This window comes from Pseudorca crassidens, chromosome 6, assembly GCF_039906515.1.
Source record: "Pseudorca crassidens isolate mPseCra1 chromosome 6, mPseCra1.hap1, whole genome shotgun sequence".
Classification (NCBI taxonomy): Eukaryota; Metazoa; Chordata; class Mammalia; order Artiodactyla; family Delphinidae; genus Pseudorca; species Pseudorca crassidens.
In genome coordinates this window covers 23084656-23104121 of record NC_090301.1, presented here as the reverse complement: position 1 = coordinate 23104121, position 19466 = coordinate 23084656, and the positions used below count along the sequence as shown (strand labels likewise).

Genomic DNA, 19466 nt, shown 5'->3' with positions numbered 1-19466 from the left:
GGCTTCCCTGGTGGCGCAGTGGTTGAGAGTCCGCCTGCCGATGCAGGGGACGCGGGTTCGTGCCCCGGTCTGGGAGGATCCCACATGCCACGGAGCGGCTGGGCCCGTGAGCCATGGCCGCTGAGCCTGCGCTTCCGGAGCCTGTGCTCCGCAACGGGAGAGGCCACAACAGTGAGAGGCCCGCGTACCACAAAAAAAAAAAAAAAAAAAAAAGATCAATGGGAATATCTGGCATAATTCTTGAGAGAGGTCAATCATAAGCATTAGGAAAAGTTTTGCTCTGATGATTCAGCTATGGAAATAATGATTCATTAACTCATTCGTTTCAATATTTTTAAGTGTATAATATAAGCCCCAGAGTACAAAAGATTTACAGTAGTACTATCTAAGTAAACTTTCTGTAATGATGGAAGTGTTCTTTGTCTAAAGTGTCCAATATGATTGTGACTAGCTACATGAGAAAATGTTGATTTTATTTATTTACTTTTTTTGCGGTACGCGGGCCTCTCACTGTTGTGGCCTCTCCCGTTGCAGAGCACAGGCTCCGGACGCGCAGGCTCAGCGGTCATGGCTCACGGGCGCAGCCGCTCCGCAGCATGTGGGATCTTCCCGGACCGGGGAACGAACCCGTGTCCGCTGCATCGGCAGGCGGACTCTCAACCACTGCGCCACCAGGGAAGACCAAAATGTCGATTTAAAATAAAATTAAATTAAATTTAAAAATTAGCTGCAGTAATTAACATTTCAAGTACTCAGTAGCCAGTAGCATTGCACAATATAGGTCTAGAAGGAAAAGACATGCATGTGTACAAAAAATTACAATTTGTTGTGTAAGTTTTATGACATGGCTGTTCAGGAGCAAGATAAGGAATACCTAACGTTCCCTAGAATAATTTAGAAGAAGTTGTGTTAGAGCCAAGTTTTAAAATATATTTAATATTTAACAGAGAAAGAAATAGCAAATCAGCATCCTAGTCAGTAGAAATAGTGAGAAGAAAAGGATGAGAGCATAGTGTATTCAAGGAGTAGAGCAGAGTAATGTGCGGAGAAGTTGTGGGAGATGAGAGGCAGGAAGGAGGCAGGTCAAGGAGGGGCTCAAATTTGTATTTTAGAAAATATTACTCTGTCATTAATTTTTCAACTATGGCATTATTGATATTAGGGATGAGGTAATTTTGTAAATCCAGGGGTGGGGATGGGCTGCCCTGTGCATTATAAGATATTAATCAACATCCCTGGCCTCTGCCAACTGAATGCCAGTGGTAGGTGCGCCAGCTGTGATAATCAAAGATGTCTCTATAGACGTTGTCAGGTGTCCTCCAGGAGGCAAAATCACCCTGGCTGAGAACCAGTTGTGAAAATGAACTGCAAAAATACATGGCTGAAGCAGAGTTCACTACACGTGTCTGTGCGTGAGATGAGGAGGACCTGAAATGAGGGATTTGTGGATAGTGGAGGCCTACTTCAACTGAACAGGATAGGAGAGGAGAGAGATGGAGAATAGGATGACAATCTCTGCTGAGTGAATGGGATATGAAGCCTTTTATTGAAATAGAAAGTACAGCAGAAAGATCAAGTTTGAGGGAAAGATGAACTTGGCTTTGAATATGCTGACTTGTGGTATCTGTGGAATATCCAAATAGTAATGTTCTGTGGGTATTTGAAAATAAAGATCTGGAATTCAAAATAGAGATGTCAATTGGACGTGTAAATTTGGGAGTCGTAAGTATGTAGACATTGTTGAAATCATGGGAACACTTCTTTCTGCACCTAGCAATCTAGACTTAATGACAACTGTCATCATTTCCACCTGATCTCCAAATATAGTCCTATTCAATCCATTCAAACACATAGCCCAGTGTTGTTTTGATTTTTGTTTTTCTCCTGACTTCATGTAGAATCAAGGACTTTGAAGTCCAGCTACACCAGCCTATTTATGTTCAGTACTTCTGCCCAGAGGGCCTTGATCTCACTCTTTCCTTTTCTTGGATCACTCTTCTTCCTTTGGCTCTGAACTCAGAAGTCATATTTCTAGTGAGACCCTTCTTGACTCAGGCTATTTATGCTTTAACACTCTTTCTGCCAGGTATTCCATGTCTACACTTTTTTTCCCATAAATCCCGTTAACATTTAACGTACCACATATTTTACTGATTTATTTAATTTATCGTATGATTCTCTCCAGAAGCATACAAGTTCCATAAGTCCAGGACTTCTCTCTGCTTTGTTCACACCTGTTTATCTACCACTTAAATCAGTGTCTAACACCTAGTGAACTCCACCAATATTTCTTTGATGAATGAAGAAGTTTCCTACTGGTCCAGACAAGTTTGCCTGCGTTCAGTCAAATTCTTGCTAAGACTTATGGCACAAACTTGAAAACCACAGGAAAGTCATGTTTACTTGTTTTGCAGGGTCTCAGAGAGACAATTTTGTACTTAGGTACCTGCTTAACTCACTGAAACTACTGGCCTTCATTCTTTTTAACATATCAATATTTATGTTCAAAACACGTAACAACTTTTCATATCATATGAAATTCATATTTCTCAGTGTGAGCTCCAAAAACTCTTCAGAATTTTTACACATTACTAACCTCATCATAAATTCACCTAATTCCCCCTAGTGAAATATGTTAATCTCTGCTTTGTATTCTGACATTGTACCATTTTCAATACTAACGATGCCCTCCCGCTTTCTGTCCACTAATGTCTCTTCATAATCTGCACCTACTTAAAATGTCACTGTTTCTAGAAAGGTGCATTCACTTAATGGACCTATTCTAGGACTGCATTCCTAGAGGAAAGCTTCTCTGATCCCACAGGCTTGGGTTAGGTGGTCAATTTTTACTAGAAATAATCCTTTATCTACTTCTGGCATTTAACTTTGCCTTTAACATTGTATTTGTATAGAGCTTACATCTATTGTATCTCTAGATCATGACCCCAAGCCAGTGACAGAGTACAGCTCAGTAAATATTTGTTCCTTTATATACATTAATTGTCTTCATCTGTTTCTAATTATTCTTCTGCCTTTTAAATTAACACTTGCTTGCTCAATTTGTTCTTTGCTAATACATATTTGTTGTTATTCTGTTACAGTAACATTAGCTCTTTCAGGGCATTCTACCTCCATAACAGACTATGCTCTTTAAGCACTTAAAATGGGACTTTATGGGCTTCTATTCTCCAAAGCATCTAGGTCAAGGCATGCAAAAAGCTTCCTTGCTAAACGTTTAAGATCTGGGACACTTGGTCAGATTGTCTGGATTTGAATCCTGGACCTACATTTTATTAACAAAATGCCGTTAGGCAAGTTGTATAGTATTTTAAGTCTCAATTTTCTCATCTGAATAATCTGGTGGTATAACCTAACTATAGAAATGAAGGTTTCAATGAGATATTAAATAGAAGTCACTTTGAACAGGTTATCATGATTATGTAGTGCAGTGTTGTGTACTCTAGATGCTACGTACTTGTTTGAGATGTCCAGGTCCCATATCCCTGGGGCATGCTTGGTGATTCAAGTTATTAATACCTAACTGATTGACAATGGCATAGAGCAGAAGTACGTGCTGACAACAGCAATCTTATCAACATCTTTCCAGTGCTTTTTATTCCTTCCTTATTTAGCCTCACACTCTGAACATTCCCAAAACTTACCTTCTGTTTCCATTCTAATTCCGTAATTTCCTTAGCTTATTTGTGCCATTAAGGTACTGAGGGAAGAGTGTAATGAGCTAATGCTTAATGCTGCACAAGCCTGTCCTAAGAGAGACACTAATGTATCAGTACTAAAAATGTTTGAAATGCTAATTTTCCTGCTAATGAGCCTAACCATTTTATTATAGTTATACCTTAATACCAAGCTGCAGGTCATTACCTTCATGTATTAAAAGCAGCTGATGTTTCTAGGGCTTAATGTATCTGCCATTTGCTTGATGATCCCTCTTTCTTGCCCATTTTACATAGTAGATATTTAGAAAATGAAAATTAGATCACTTGACAGGATCACTAATGAAAATTAGATCATTTGACTTGACATCATATTGTGTATGATGGTTTGATTTCATTATTTATTAAAAACTATTTTTCTGATTATACTAATTAATAGATACTAGTTCCATGAAATTTGAATTTTGAAAATATGAAAAGGAACAAATAAAATAAGAATGATTCATCCTGTCACCTAAAGATAATCAGTTATGATTTAGTCCAACCAATCTTATTTTCAACATATGTTTCTGTGTGTGTATAACTGTAAGTAACTCTGCTGCTTTATTGCACCACCATATGTATATTTTCCTTTGTATTAGTAATCTTTGGAAATGCCATCCATAGTTAAATAATAGTTTAGTTATATAATTATATGTTACAGTTATATCTATATAAAGATATGTATATATACATGTGCTTCTGTGTATCTATCTTTTTATCTATTGAACAACTAATTTCTTGTGTTTCTACTGCCCCATCTTATAAATAATATTGTGAGGAACATCTTTGTGAACAACTATTGATCTGAGTTATTAACTCACTTAAATATATTCTAATGGAAGAATATATTAAATATATTTAAGCATTTGTGATATACTATGCTACATTTTATATATATATATATATATATATATATATATATATATGTTAAAATTGCAGACCCTGAAGTCAACTGACATATGCTTGAATCCTCACTCCAAATTATTCTACTAAGATAATTTTAGGAAAATCACTTGATCTCAATTAGCTCTAGTAATAATTTTTTTCACTTAAATTTCTTTTTTTCTGATACTGATACTCCTTTGCCAGCTTCCTATTAATTAGTATTTAATAATTAAATTCTTTTATTTTTACTCTGAGTATATTTTTTTTGCCACTGTTCTTATTTTAATGTTTTTCTTGTATTTTGCATAAGATTGTATTTTCTGTTTTTCTAAACATTTTTGTTGTCTATTTTAATTGTTAAGTATAGCCTATTTATGTGTGTGTGTATGTGTAATTATTTGTATTTTCATTGTTATTGCTATCACAACTTATTGTGTTTCCCATTTATTCTTTTCTTTACTTCTTTTTAATGTATTTCTTTTTTTTTAATTAAGATTAAAATTAAGGTTAGATTAGGATGGTTAGAGTTAGGATTTGGTTTGGACATTTCTTTTTTGTAGCAAACAGTTAACTAACCTTGACTATAGTTTCTTGATTTTTCAATATCTGTGCTGACCATTATATCACCTGACAATATAACTATTAATAGTTGTGGCAAAATATAATTATTAATAGTTCTTCCCATAAGATGTTTATATTTAAACTTTTATAGTCTGAATGTTTAAAATACATTTAGTCGAGAGTCATATTTAGCTAAGTAAACAAATTTAGATTGAATTTTATTTTCCCACATGATTTGGACATTATTCCACTAGTTCTAACATCTGGTTTTTGTTATCAATCTAATTGTTTTATAAATAATCTGTAATTTTTCTCTTGTAGATAATTTTTTTTCATTCATAATGCTCCATACTTTCATTACTTGTTTCTAGGTGTGTTTTATTCTTATATATCATGCTCAATACTTGGAATGCACTGTTATTTTTAATATATCTTCCTTCAATTTTGGAAAAGTTTCCATTATTATACCTTCAAATACTGCTCTTCTGCCTGTCTGTACATGCTCTTCTTTTGTAATATATTGGAATATCCAGCTCCGTACTCCCCTACATCTCTTACTGGTCTGAATGCTTTCATCTTTTTATCTCTACATATGCAATCTAGCTGAATTTCCCAGTACAATCTCCAATTCACTAACTCTCTTTTCAACTTTGTCTATTCTAAAGTATTTCCTATCTATTGAGCCTTTTGTTTTCAATGATTAATGTTTCAATTTTCTTGTTTTTTTCAAGTCATTTTAGACTGTTTTGGTTTCATTTCTTTTTATTTAATGAGTATTAATTTTCATTAACATCTTTGAGATTCATACTTATTTAAAAATATTTTTCAGTCTTTTTGTAATTTTAATGCACTCAGATTAACTTTATTTCCAATTATTGACAGGCTTAATAACTTTAGATCACTTTACCTATCACGAAAAAAAAATTGTAGGACTTCCCTGGTGGCGCAGTGGTTGAGAGTCCCCCTGCCAATGCAGGGGACGCGGGTTCATGCCCCAGTCCGGGAAGATCCCACATGCCACGGAGCGGCTAGACCCGTGAGCCATGGCCGCTGAGCCTGCACGTCCGGAGCCTGTGCTCTGCAACGGGAGAGGCCACAACCATGAGAAGCCCATGTACTGCAAAGAAAAAAAAAAATTGTGGCTACTTTTGAGTAGAGTAAGAAAAGTGGTTCTTTCTTTTTGCTTCTTTATCTCTCTTGCTCTCTATTTGTGCTTACTCTTTTAGAGCTTTCAGTATTGTAGCTATTTCCTTTGTCTCCCAGGCCAATAGCCTCAGGGTATCCTAGAATAAGTCCTACATTTATGATTCAGGTATCCTGCCTTCTAGGATTGAAAACCACTGAGCAAGTTATTAGCATGTGTTAACTTGGTTCAGATCCAAGTTGTAAGACTGTGTATAACTCCAGATTCCTTAAATACATACCTTCAAATAAATTGCATCTTCAAACAGATTTGAAAGCAACTTTTGTCAGCTTCATATTTTTAAGAAAACTTACAGTATCCATGGCTTTAACGATATGTAGGCTTTTATCTCCCATCTGACACAAAGTACTTTTAGTCTCTGATACCCTACTGAAGCTGAATAACTAGGGCCTGCTCCTAAACCCATAGCCCAGAAGCCTATGATTTTACTTCTAGTCTCTACGTTATGTTTCTATTCTATTTTTCTGTAATGAGTATTATTTTTATTATTCTTTATCATTCTTTGAGATCTTATACTTTTAAAACTTCGGTTCTTTGCTTTTTTTTTTAATATAAATTTATTTACTTTTGGCTGCGTTGTGTCTTGGTTGCTGCGTGCGGGCTTTCTCTAGTTGAGGCAAGCGGGGGCTACTCTTTGTTGCTGTGCGCGGGCTTCTCACTACAGTGGCTTCTCTTGTTGCGGAGCATGGGCTGTAGGCATACGGGCTTCAGTAGTTGTGGCACATGGGCTCAGTAGTTGTGGCTTGTGGGCTCTAGAGTGCAGGCTTAGTAGTTGTGGCTCATGGGCTTACTTGCTCCGCAGCATGTGGGATCTTCCTAGACCAGGGCTCAAACCCACGTCCCCTGCATTGGCAGGTGGATTCTTAACCACTGTGCCACCAGGGAAGTTCCTGAGATCTTATATTTTTAAAAATAAATTTTTAGGCAAACTTTCTCTTTGAGACACATTGTAGAGCTTAGTGATTAGCGCATATTCTAGAGCCAAACAAGTCCAAATCCTGGCTCTTCCTCTTTAAACTGCATAGGTGGTGGCCAGGTAATTAAGTTTCCTGTGGCTCAATTTCCTCATCCATAAGATGGGGGTGTTAATAGCGACCTATTTCATAGTAGTTTTTGGTTTTGGTTTTGTTTTTTTAAAATTATGGGATATTTGTATACAGGTTTCCCCCACTATCCAAAAGTTCAGCATTCCTTTAAAAACTTGCATAAGCCAAAATGGCATAAAGCAAAGAAGCAGTTAACTTTTTTGTAAATGTGAAAATCCTCTTTGGATTTCTTTCAGTTAGCAAAAGCAGGAAATAATGTAGATCTTTCATAAAAGAGAAATAGTGTAAAGCAAACTTTTGAAAAGTGGAGAATATCTGCATGTGTGTATAATACCTGCATATGTGTATATAAATGCTCAGAACCCTGAGTGGCCCATGGTTATTACTCAATTAGTATTAACTATTATTATTTTTTGTCTCATTTTATAGCTTTGTTTTTAAGACCCGCTCAACTAGAAGTCCTTCAATACACTATTTAATTTTTCTAAAATTTATTTAGTTGAATATTGTGAGACACGATTAAATTTTGACTCATCATATAGTTCTGAGAATTAGCTGTGACATTATTTATGGATTTACTATAAGATAAATTATAATGCAATATGCAAATGTATAATTTTCCTGAATTTATTTTAAAGTATCATTAAAGAAAAAGTAATATATTTGATCATTAAATCTGAAGAATATATACCTTTTATTCTTGAATAATTTAATTATTTGTAATTATTGCCCACATTTAAAATATTAAAGGATTTTCCACCCAGATTACTCAGAATTCCTCATTACAAAAAATATACACAGAGCTTAACCTGCTGGGGTATTATCAGCACCTAACTAACGTGGGGGAAGGGAAATAAACAATTACAGCTGGCTTGCCTTACACATGGGAGAAGGGAAAAACCCAGTTCCAGCCCACTCTAGCCAACCTGTTCCACCTAAGAGGGAGAGAAAAACTGAGAAACACTTATGAAGTTCATGGTCCAGAGGCATAGGCTCACTAAAAGACTAAGACCTAATCATAAGACTATAGAACACTTGCCCCACCCCATACTTCACAACCACATTACTAAAGGCATATTTACAGCAGTTTCTTTTACCTGGTATATCATGTATGACCATCAAGAAAAAATTACAAGAAATACAAAAAGCCAAAAAACATAATTTGAAGAAACAGAGCACGTGTCAGAACCAGACATGACAGGATGTTGGAACTATCAGACCAGGAATTTAAAACATCTATGATTAATATGCTAAGGGCTCTCATGGATAAAGGAGACAGCATGAAAAAACAAGTAGGCAGTGTAAGCAGAGAGATGAATATCCTAGAAAGAACCAAAAAGAAATACTAGAGAGAAAAGCAATATAACAGAAATGAAGAATGCCTTTGATGGGCTTATTAATAGGCTGAACACAACTGAAGAAAGAACCTCTGACACAGAGGATATATCAATAGAATCATCAAAAACCAAAACAAAGACAACAAAGACTTTAAAAAAATGTACAAAACAAAAAATAAAACCCCAAAAAACCAAAACAAAACAGAACATCTAAGGAGTATGGAACAACTACAAAAGGTAAAACATACATGTAATGGGAATACCAGAAAGAGAAGAGAGAACGAAACAGACGGTATATTTGAGAAAATAATGACTAAGATATCCTCAAATTAATGTCACCCATTAAACCACAGACCCAGGAAACACAGAAAATACCAAGCAGGATAAATGCAAACAAAAACAAAGGAAACAAACAAAAGCCCCTAGATCTATGTATATCATTTTCAAACTATAGAATATTAAAGATAAAGAAAAAATCCTGAAAGAAACCAAGAGGGAAGTGGCTCACATATAGAGAAATAAAGATTAGAATTACATATGACATCTCCTCAGAAACGATGCCAGGAAAAAATGGAGTGAAATATTTAAAGTGCTGAAAGAAAAAACACCAACATAGAATTCTTTACCTTGTGCAATTATCCTTTAAAAGCGAAGGAGAAATAAAGGCTTTCTCAGATAAACAAAAAATGAGTGAATTTGTTTTCAGCAAATCTGCCTTGAAACAAATCTGATAACCTAGATGAAATGGACCGATTTCTTAAAAGACACAATTTGCCAAAACTCACATGAGGAGAAATAGACAATCTAGATACGCCTATATCTATTAAAGAAGTTGAATCATATTACCTTTCCGAATAGTTAATGCACTTCCAAAACAGAAAGCACCAGTCCCACATGGGTTCACTTGTGAATTCTACAAAGGAAGAAATTATATCAATCCTCCATAATCTCTTTCAGATAATAGAAATAGAGGGAATACTTCCTAACTCATTCTATGATCAGCATTACCCTACAACCCAAATCAGAGAAAGACATTACAAGAAAAGAAAACAACAGACCACTATTTTTCATGAACATAAATATAAAAATCTGCTACAAAATGTTTGCAAATTGAATCCAATGATGTATAAAAAGAAGTAAAAACTATGACCAAATGGGATTCATCCTAGGTATGCAAGGCTGGTTCAACATTTGGAAATCAAGTAATGTAATCCATCACATCAATAGGGTAAAGATGAAAAATTACATGATCATATCGATGGATGCAGAAAAACTATTTCATAAAATACTATACCTATTCATGATTAAAAACTCCCAGTAAATTAGGCATATAAGGGAAATTGCTCCACTTGGTAAAGAATATCTAAAAGGAAACTTATGGCTAACATTATTATTAATGGTAAGAAACTAATGGTTTCCCACTAAGATATCAGGTACAAGACAAGGATATTTCCTCCTACCAGTCCTTTTCAGCATTGTACAGGAAGTTATAGATAATGCAGTAAGACCAAAAAAAAAAAAAAGGGAATAAAGTTACACAGATTGAGAAGGAAAAACTAAAACTATCTTTGTTCACAGATGATATGACCATCCAAGACTTAATTTTAAAAAACAAGTAAAAAAAAAAAAAAAAAGAAACGAAAAACATTCTGGAACTAATATGTGATTACAAGGTTGCAGGATGCAAGGCTAATACACAAAAGTCTATTGCTTTCCTATACACCAGCAAGGAAAAAGTGGAATTTAAATTTTAAAACATAATGCTATTTATATTAGCACCCTTAAAAATGAAATATTTAAGTATATCTAACAAAATATGTATAACATCTATATGAGGAAAACTATAAAACGTTGGTGAATGAAACAAAATAACTGAGTGAATGAAGAGATACTCCATGTTAATGGAAGTGAAGACTCAATATTGTCAAGATATCAGTTCTTCCCAACTTGATCTGTAGATTCAGCGCAATCCCAGTAAAAATCAAGAAAAGGTATTCTGTGGATACAGACAAACTGATTGTAAAGTTTAGATAGAGAGGCAAAATGATCAGTGATTGCCAGGGGTTGGGCAGGGGTGGTATGGTGGGATAGGTGAGTACAGAGGATATTTAGGGCAGGGAAAATACTCTGGATGATGCCATAGTGGTGGGTATATGTCATTATACAATTGTCTAAACTCATGGAATGTGCAACACCAGGAGTGAATTGTAATAATACAGACTTTGGGTGATTATGATGTGTCAGTGTAGGTTCATCAAATGTAACAGATTTGCCACTCTGGAGGGGACATTGTAAATGGGGGAGGCTATGTGTGTGTAGAGGCCGAGGGTATATGGAAAATCTCTGTATCTTGCCTTTAATTTAGCTGTGAACCAAAACTATCCTAAAAAAATAAAGTCCTAAAAAATATATAGGGCAACTTTTTATAAACATATCTCCCTATTCAGTCGCTGCACCATATGTATTGTATATTTTTAGTCAGTGTAACGACAGTATACTATAAACTCTTCCATGTTTTACATTGTTTCTGTAATTGTTCTTTTTATGGCTTTGTAATAATTCATCTATGGTATTTATTCATCTGCAATTATTTATTGAACATTTATTGGTTTCTATTCAAGGTCATAGGAATGTACTGCTAAGCCAAAGTACCTGCACTTACAGAGTTTACAGCATTCTCATGTGTGCATAGTTGATATATAATCATTCATTTAATTTTCTATTATGTTGTATAACTCTGAGAAGAGAACAATTATATATATTGTTTTATTCAGCCTTGAAGAGCCTTTGCAGAAGAAGTAATGTCACAACCCTAAAAATAGTTTGCTTATTTAGATGTTCTGTAAATTCACTTTCCAAAAAAAGATGGGAAAATAAATGTGTGTGTGTGTATATATATATATATATATATATATATATGAACATAGTGTGTTGAACCAAGAAAATACTTAGCTGATTTAGCTGATTCATCAGGATGAAGGTACAAAGTATAATCAAATTGGACCTTTTTTTATAATAAATTAAGATTCTATATATTTCTTCTTGATATACAATATAAAGATATAAGGAATCTCATATAGAATATTGCTCTATGACATTTCTTACACTACCTGAAAAATAGACTCTTAACCCCAAACCTATGGTAATGCCCAAACTTGTAAAGTCTGTTTTGAAAATTATATAAAGCTGTAAGTTATGTCTATATTAAGGAATACTATAGGATTATGAAAATAGTCTTTTAATCATTCATCTAAATTATAAGTGACATCATTAGCATCCTGGTTTTCTCTTTTTTCTTTCTTTGTTTTATAATATATAAATATGCTTGGAACCACTGTGCAGAGAGATAGCTCAGTCTGCTTGTCTTCCTGCCACTGTCGGTATCAAGTTTGCATAAAAGGTGCCTCTGGCAGTGCTCTGGATCCACAACAGCACAAGATTTATTTCTTCCATATTAGATTATTACAAATTTCACTTGTTTCCATTTTTTATTTATAAATAGTGCTACTTTAATATTTTGATCATAACTTTTTTAAAACCTTACAGTAAATTTCAGAAGTAGCCTTAAAAGTTTCAAAAGTATGAACCCTTGTGATCCTTGATATGTACTGCTAAATATTTTTCCAGTATATTTCCAGCAGCCTAGATGAAGCTAGTTTGGTTTTATGTTGTTCTACTCTAACTTATTAACTGCATGTCCATATGGATTTTCTCACTACGATCTTTAAGTTGGAAATGGGAAGGCTTAAAAGGGGCAGTCAGGAGTCGTGACTGTTCACTTTGATCTCAACTGTATCCTTTGTCCATTTTCCTAAATTCCACTTGCTTTGTTTTACTATTTGAGTCTGTGATAACCAAAAATATATATATATATTCTGAGCTTCAGCTCATTTACCATATTGTGGAAAAAAATCCATTATAGTTGCATGTAGTCAACATTGATTACTCTCTACTCCCCTTATATTCATTTTTTATTCATATATTATTCTATGATTTATTCAAGATCAAATGCCAAACATGTCACAGGAACTAAGCCGGGTGCTGGCAATTCAGTGTCACAAAAACAACCATCTGTCTGAATCCGAACTTCTCTGAGAACTTTTCAGTGCAACCATCTTTATCACCTTTCCTCCTCAGCCAGTACTGGTACCAATGACATAACCAGAATTACATTTTAGATAGTTTTCCAAAACTCTTGAGTTTTTACTTTCTTTAAAATTGTCACAATTCCACCTTTCTCCAAAACACATTTTCTTTCAAATCTTTCTTTCTTGGTTAAGTTAAGTGCCTAACTATAACTAGTCTTTGTTTTCTTACCTGACATAAATTCTAGATAAAATATTTGTTTTTTCCCCAGGTTGTCAGCTAATTCCTTTTCCACACCCTCCATCTTCAGATCCCTCAAAATTCACACTGTGTGGTTTAGATTAGTAATATTTTAATATTCTTCTTCCCTATGGAAGGAGAATGGCAAATGGTTCCAGTTCACCTGAGACTGGAGGAGGAGGGATACAAGATCTTGATAGTCCAAGTGTTTGCTTTTGGATTCTCTGTATCTTTTATCTCTTTCTTTTATCTAACTGATTCAGAACCATCAGGGTTAGAATCAATATTACCTTAAGACCGCTGTGGAAGTACTTGGACTAAAGTAAAACTTCTAGGTAAACTCCCATGAGGCATTCATCATCTACTGGTTTAACAAATATATATTTTTAAATTTTTTATTATTGTATTTTATTAATGTTTTTATTTTTGGCTGCATCGGGTCTTAGTTGCGGCACATGGGATCTTTGTTGAAGCATGAAAGATCTTTCATTGTGGCACGCGGGCTTCTCTCTAGTTGTGGTGTGCGGGTATTTTCTCTTCTTTAGTTGTGGCACTCAGGCTTCAGAGCACATGGGCTCTGTAGTTTGCAGCACTTGGGCTCTCTAGTTGAGGCGCTCGAGCTCAGTAGTTGTGGTGCGCAGGCTTAGTTGGGCTGTGGCATGTGGGATCTCAGTTCCCTGACCAGGGATCAAACCTGCGTCCCCTGCATTACAAGGTGGATTCTTTACCTCTGGACCACCAGGGAAGTCCCAACAAATTTTTTTTTAGTTCTACTGTGCTCCAGGTACTATGATAGGCATTGCATTTGCCTCTCTGGTTAACTGGAAGTATAGCTACCGAGTTATCAAATCTGAATACAAACTTATTTCTACCACTTTATAAGTTATTATATTTGTTTTACCGTAATGCATATATTGTCATGAATTTTAAGTTCCTTGGGAAATGGAAAAGTTTGGCTATATGATGTTAGTTACTCAAAATTGTTTAAAATACTATCTACTATTTATTAATAAATCATTTAGCACAGCACTTGGTTATTAGAAGCATTTAATAAGTATTGACTATTATTATTTTAGTATTATCAAACTGTATTAATTGATTATTTGACAGTGGTAAAAATTAAATATAAAAATATTAAACCCATTTAAGTACTAATTTTCACCCAGAAAATGATGGACTGTTTTTTTTTATTTTTAGTATGTTTCCTAAAAATTTAATATTCAGTGGTATAAAGCACACTTTAAGATTGTCTTTGTTTCACAGAGTCTAGGCAAGGAAAGGACATGAAGTCTATAACCTGACTTTAGTGAGAAGTGCCTTCAAATTAAATTCTGACTAAAATTTATTCTGTTCTCACAGTTGAAAAAAGATTCCATTCTGCGACCTCTGAAAGACGTTTTAAAACCCTTATAGCTGGAAAGAGTCCTTTATAATTTCTAACATTAATATTCCCTATAATCCTGAGAACTGTTCTTTTCTAAAAATTAAATTCACTGATTCTTCACAATTCTCACAATACACGTTTACATATTTGAAAACATTCCAAGTTCTCCATGTTCTTTTTAAACTGCAAAACAGATTAAATATCCCATTTATTAGCTTGAGGAAAAGGTTATTGTATTGCTTTGCCAGTAACAGCAGTTACAGAATTTTAAAACTAGTGGCATTTATTGTACTACTGGAGTATTTAGGGAAAAAAAACAAAAAATCCACTCGGACTGTAATACACTATGCAGTTTTTTGTTTTTTTTTACAGAAAGGATAGAAATCAAGGAGTAAATGAGAAAAAAAGTATGCGAGCTAGTTCAAAATGATAATAGGGAAAATTGTATAATAATCAAGTTATTATCTTTAACATTTTAGAATATTTAGGAGGAAAATAATGAGAGGTTGATTTTTGACTAGACATTAAAAAAATTAAACTGGATCTGAAAGGGAAACTGTATATCGAATTGGAAAGAGTATAATGACTTATAAACATTGTACATAAACCTGGTGTGGCCAGCACTCATATTTAGTTGGACACAGAAATTAAATGACAGAATGATGGAAACTCTCTTATTCATCACTATATCCCAGTCTCTGACATGAGGTAGCTGCTGAATAGATATCTCCTGAGAGGCCTGCAAGAGGAATATAGACAGACGTTGAACTCCAAACTGATGCACCTGGGCTGGTGCTTCTATACTGGGAAAATATCTGCCCCTGTTTCCATAACACTTGAATCCATCCACCCTTCCTTTTGTTTTCCATTCCCTTATCCAATTACCTTCTTCCTTTTTCCACTACATGTTAAAAAAATAGCCCCAAATATTTCTAATAATTTTGTCTAACAGAACACAATAGGCACTGCTTCCTTGCCATCAATTTTACCTGGCCCCAGTGATTCTACCCACTATGATAAAACTCTTCTTTCCTGTCCATTTGTTTTCCTACCTCTGTTTTTATTTTTACTCTGAGTTATAAATTATCAATACTAACTAATTACAAGCATATAAAGTGAAGTGTGCTTTTAGTGCAATATTTTACATATATAGTTTTTATATGTAGATCACATATCACATATGTGATATGTATATATTTAGACAAATTGCATGGGTGTGTATAGTTCTGTTTTATTACATCTTATATAATTAAAATCATCAAAATGATTCCCTGAAAAATCATCTTCTAAAATTTAGTATAAGATTTTATATATTTAAATTGTCATTTTATAATACGTTTATGTCAAAGACAAAGGTATAATGAATACTTTTTAGTTTAGAGGAATGTATTCTTGTGTATTTAATAAAATTGTAACAGAAATCTTTCTTTTTTTGTTTTTTTTGGTCTGAGTTTCTATATATATTTGTATATAAGTAATATGTATATATATATGTATGTATATACATTTCTCTTCTTTTTTTTTAATACTTTAAAGGGTCACATGATCGCATCCTGTGATGCCTGTGGAGTTACAAAGCTATGGGATTTTCGGAAGCTCTTACCAATTGTGTCCATTGATGTAGGTCCAAGTCCTGGCAATGAGGTGAACTTTGATTCATCAGGTAGGATCTTTTTTGTTTAACATTCTTGACCAGGCTAACAGCTTTAGTATTTGTTCTGAAACTATTTTCTATTGCCACTTTATGTTTTTTGCATTTCCTTCTATTTAAAAATCTGTTCTTGATATTATACTAGAATATACTACATTATGCTATATTTATCATATGATATATATCACGTCATATAGTGAAAGCATTACATTTATCACATATGTAAAGGAAGAAATAATAGAGGAGGTAAGTGTGTGCTAATTTAGATTACTCAAGTTCCTAGCAGCATCATGCAAAATTTGGAGTCTACATCCCTTAGAATCACCATCCAACGTAAGTAAATTGAGTTTTTTGAAGGTAAAATAGCTAAAAGTAGGGAAGAACAAAAGTTTGGCAAAAATAAAATTGAAACTAATGGAATACTTTATAATAATTTAGTAATACCCCATATTCTCTAGATTTTACAATTAATTTTAAATATATATTCATCTTGTTGCAAATTGTGTCCAATAATAATTATATTAATTGGTAATAATTGTAGTATTATTATCTGTGTTTAGCATTTTTTCTGCAGTAATATAACCGTTAACAGTGAGGTAAATTATTTTATCCTTGCTGATGATGAAGAGTATAGCAACTGATGTTAACAATCACACAATGATTCCACTTGATTTAAAAGGTTAAAATTATAATTACATCTCTATCTTTAATGATAGCCTATGCTAAATAACGTATATCTGTTATTGATATAACTTACCTTTGCTGTTGTAATACACGTTTTAAACTTTTTTAAGTTTTGAGAGGTTTAAAAATCTTTGATAATTATTTGCAGTAGCTCAAATTTTAGTCAAAGAAATAAAGATAGAATATATATAAAGGAAATAATGACGTTCTATTTAAAAATAGTCCAAAAAGTATGAATATACTGGAAGCAATTCTGAAGCCATAAGGTAATTGTGTGTTTCATGGAACTGGTTTCATGATATTGACATCACATATCTAAAATTCAGAATACAGTAAGTTTGTCTTCTTAAAAAACTTGAAGCTGTGTTCCCATTGCAGATTGGTATATGAACCATATATATGACTTCCTTAAAAATATGTTAGTAAAGTTCTTGACATTAAGACTTTTATGCTCTGCTAGAATTCAAACAGACAGCACTGTACAGAATAAAAGATCCCAACTATGAGAATTTAATTTTATAATGTAAAGGCCCATTCTTATTTCAATTTATACTTTTTGATATATAGAATATGCATTGACATCATAATTCTAAAGGAACATAACTTGGTTATTACAAACATTTTCACATCCATAAATCCCTTTTTACTATCTTGAGGTAGCATCCAAGTACTCATGGCCTTGAGTGTTGAATTCTGAAATTTCAAAACTTTTGGCTGTACTTTCTAATAATAGAAGTTAAAGGGTGTTTTGAAATGCTGTACAACTAATACTAGGTACATATTTTACTGTCATAATTGTTAAATATGTTGCCACTGCCTTTTACTGTCCTTGTCATCCAGCCCCAAATTTCTTTTCTATGCATTGTCAGGCAAACTTATTTTAAATATATGTCAGTTCCTATCATACTGTCATACAAGTCAATATCATCTTAAAGCCCCTAGTACAACAAACCTCTTTTTATTTCTCCATGACTGCTATATACTTGATGGTACACTAATATTAAGAAAACTGTCAGAATCAAGGATGGAACAATGAGAAACATAAAAGATAAAGAGTATAAACCAGGGACCCTGTTAATGAAAACACTTCATCAGTTTGAAGGAATATAATTTCAACCTGACCTTCCCATCCCTTTGACCATTTCTTCAAGGAACATACTATAATTAATTTTAATTCTACGTGTTTGAGAAATCAGTGTCTTTTTCTCATTGAATACTGAGAAATTTGCGCTTCTGTTGAGGAGAAGTCTTCAGTGACTCGTCATTTTAAAAGTTGAAATATATCAGCAGTTGAAGGAACTAGGTAGAGCAAACGAGGTCTATTCAGGGTCTGAACAGAGAGGTGAAATCACAAAGTTAAATATCAGAAATTATGTTCATCTCAAGAGAGTAAAGAAAAGTGAAGTCAAGAGCAAAACAAAATCGAAATAAGGACAGGAACACATAGATCTCTTCTCATCTGCATTTCTTCAGGAAAAGATGATTTAAAAGAAAAGTATAAAAAGATATCATGAAAATATTTGAACTATGAGGATAAGATCAAATCTAACTTAATAAGTTCAAAATACTCTTCATTTGACATACTTTTATTTATTCCCAGTGGCAAGCCAATACAAGCTTTCCTCCTTGGACCTGAGGAAAAGTCGTTGATAATACACATGCAGTATCATCACAATATCATATAATATATGTGGAAGTACTGACAGTATTCGTTCTGAGAAATTTAATATAAGAAATTTAATATAAACTACTCATATACATAGTTTTTAGATATTCTAAATAATCAACATAGAAACAAAAAATTTCTCATCATATCTCATATCTCTGGATCAGTTTAATTGAAGGGCATTTGAAATCATGAGGTGTGCTGCTTAAAAAGAGCTGTTTCCATATACAATGGCTTATCTTTATAAATAAGGGATTCCTTCACTGCAAATCCAACATGGTATACAAATAAATTTGAGTAGTCATTAAAGGCTGAAATTGTGGTCCATAACATTTGATTTCAAATTTTTATGTATATTAAAGATTCCTCATTATATATTAACCTCATACATAAATATTTTTATTTTAAACTTATAAAAGTAAATTATGTGCTAGTGAAATGGTACTTTGTTTTAAAATTGAGACTTCTCATAGTGTATCATTTTTGAAATGTATCTTTGATAATATTTGAAAACCAGTGGTATAGAAAAAGAATGTAGATTATAATTCAGACCCTTAGCTCTTCCCCACCTTTTAGACTATAAACAAATTATTTAATCTTCCTGAACTAAGTTTCCTCATAGAAATAATGGAGGAGATAACTGTCTTACTATACTCTAATGTGTTTCAAAGGGTTAATTATATTCTGTAATGAGGAAATTCTAATACAGTCTTGTTTTCATGTAATATTCAAAATAATTTAAATAGTTAACTAGCAAATAAAGCTACATATAATGTTATATATGCATATATAATTAAAATCAAAAGATTTAAAGATATGTGAATCACCATCTCGAGGTTAGCTTTTCTGTTGCTGTAAGAAATCAGCTTGTTACACATTTAAAAGAGGAATTACATGCAGCATAGTATTATTTACATAATGTTTTATTTGCAAATACATTGCTTGCAACAAACACAGATTACCTGTGTTTATAGATATATACATATATCAGTATATATTTATAAAG

The 19466-nt window shown here is 33.4% G+C and overlaps 1 protein-coding gene across 1 annotated transcript in view; it reads left to right on the top strand.

The window, feature by feature from the left end:
• Window positions 1-19466, top strand: part of SPAG16 (sperm associated antigen 16) — an 891359-nt gene that overhangs the window by 629916 nt on the left and 241977 nt on the right. Inside the window, exon 15 of the mRNA XM_067740696.1 lies at window positions 15996-16122. Within this exon, the coding sequence (XP_067596797.1) occupies window positions 15996-16122 (127 nt within the window). The remainder of the gene's footprint in view (window positions 1-15995; window positions 16123-19466) is intronic.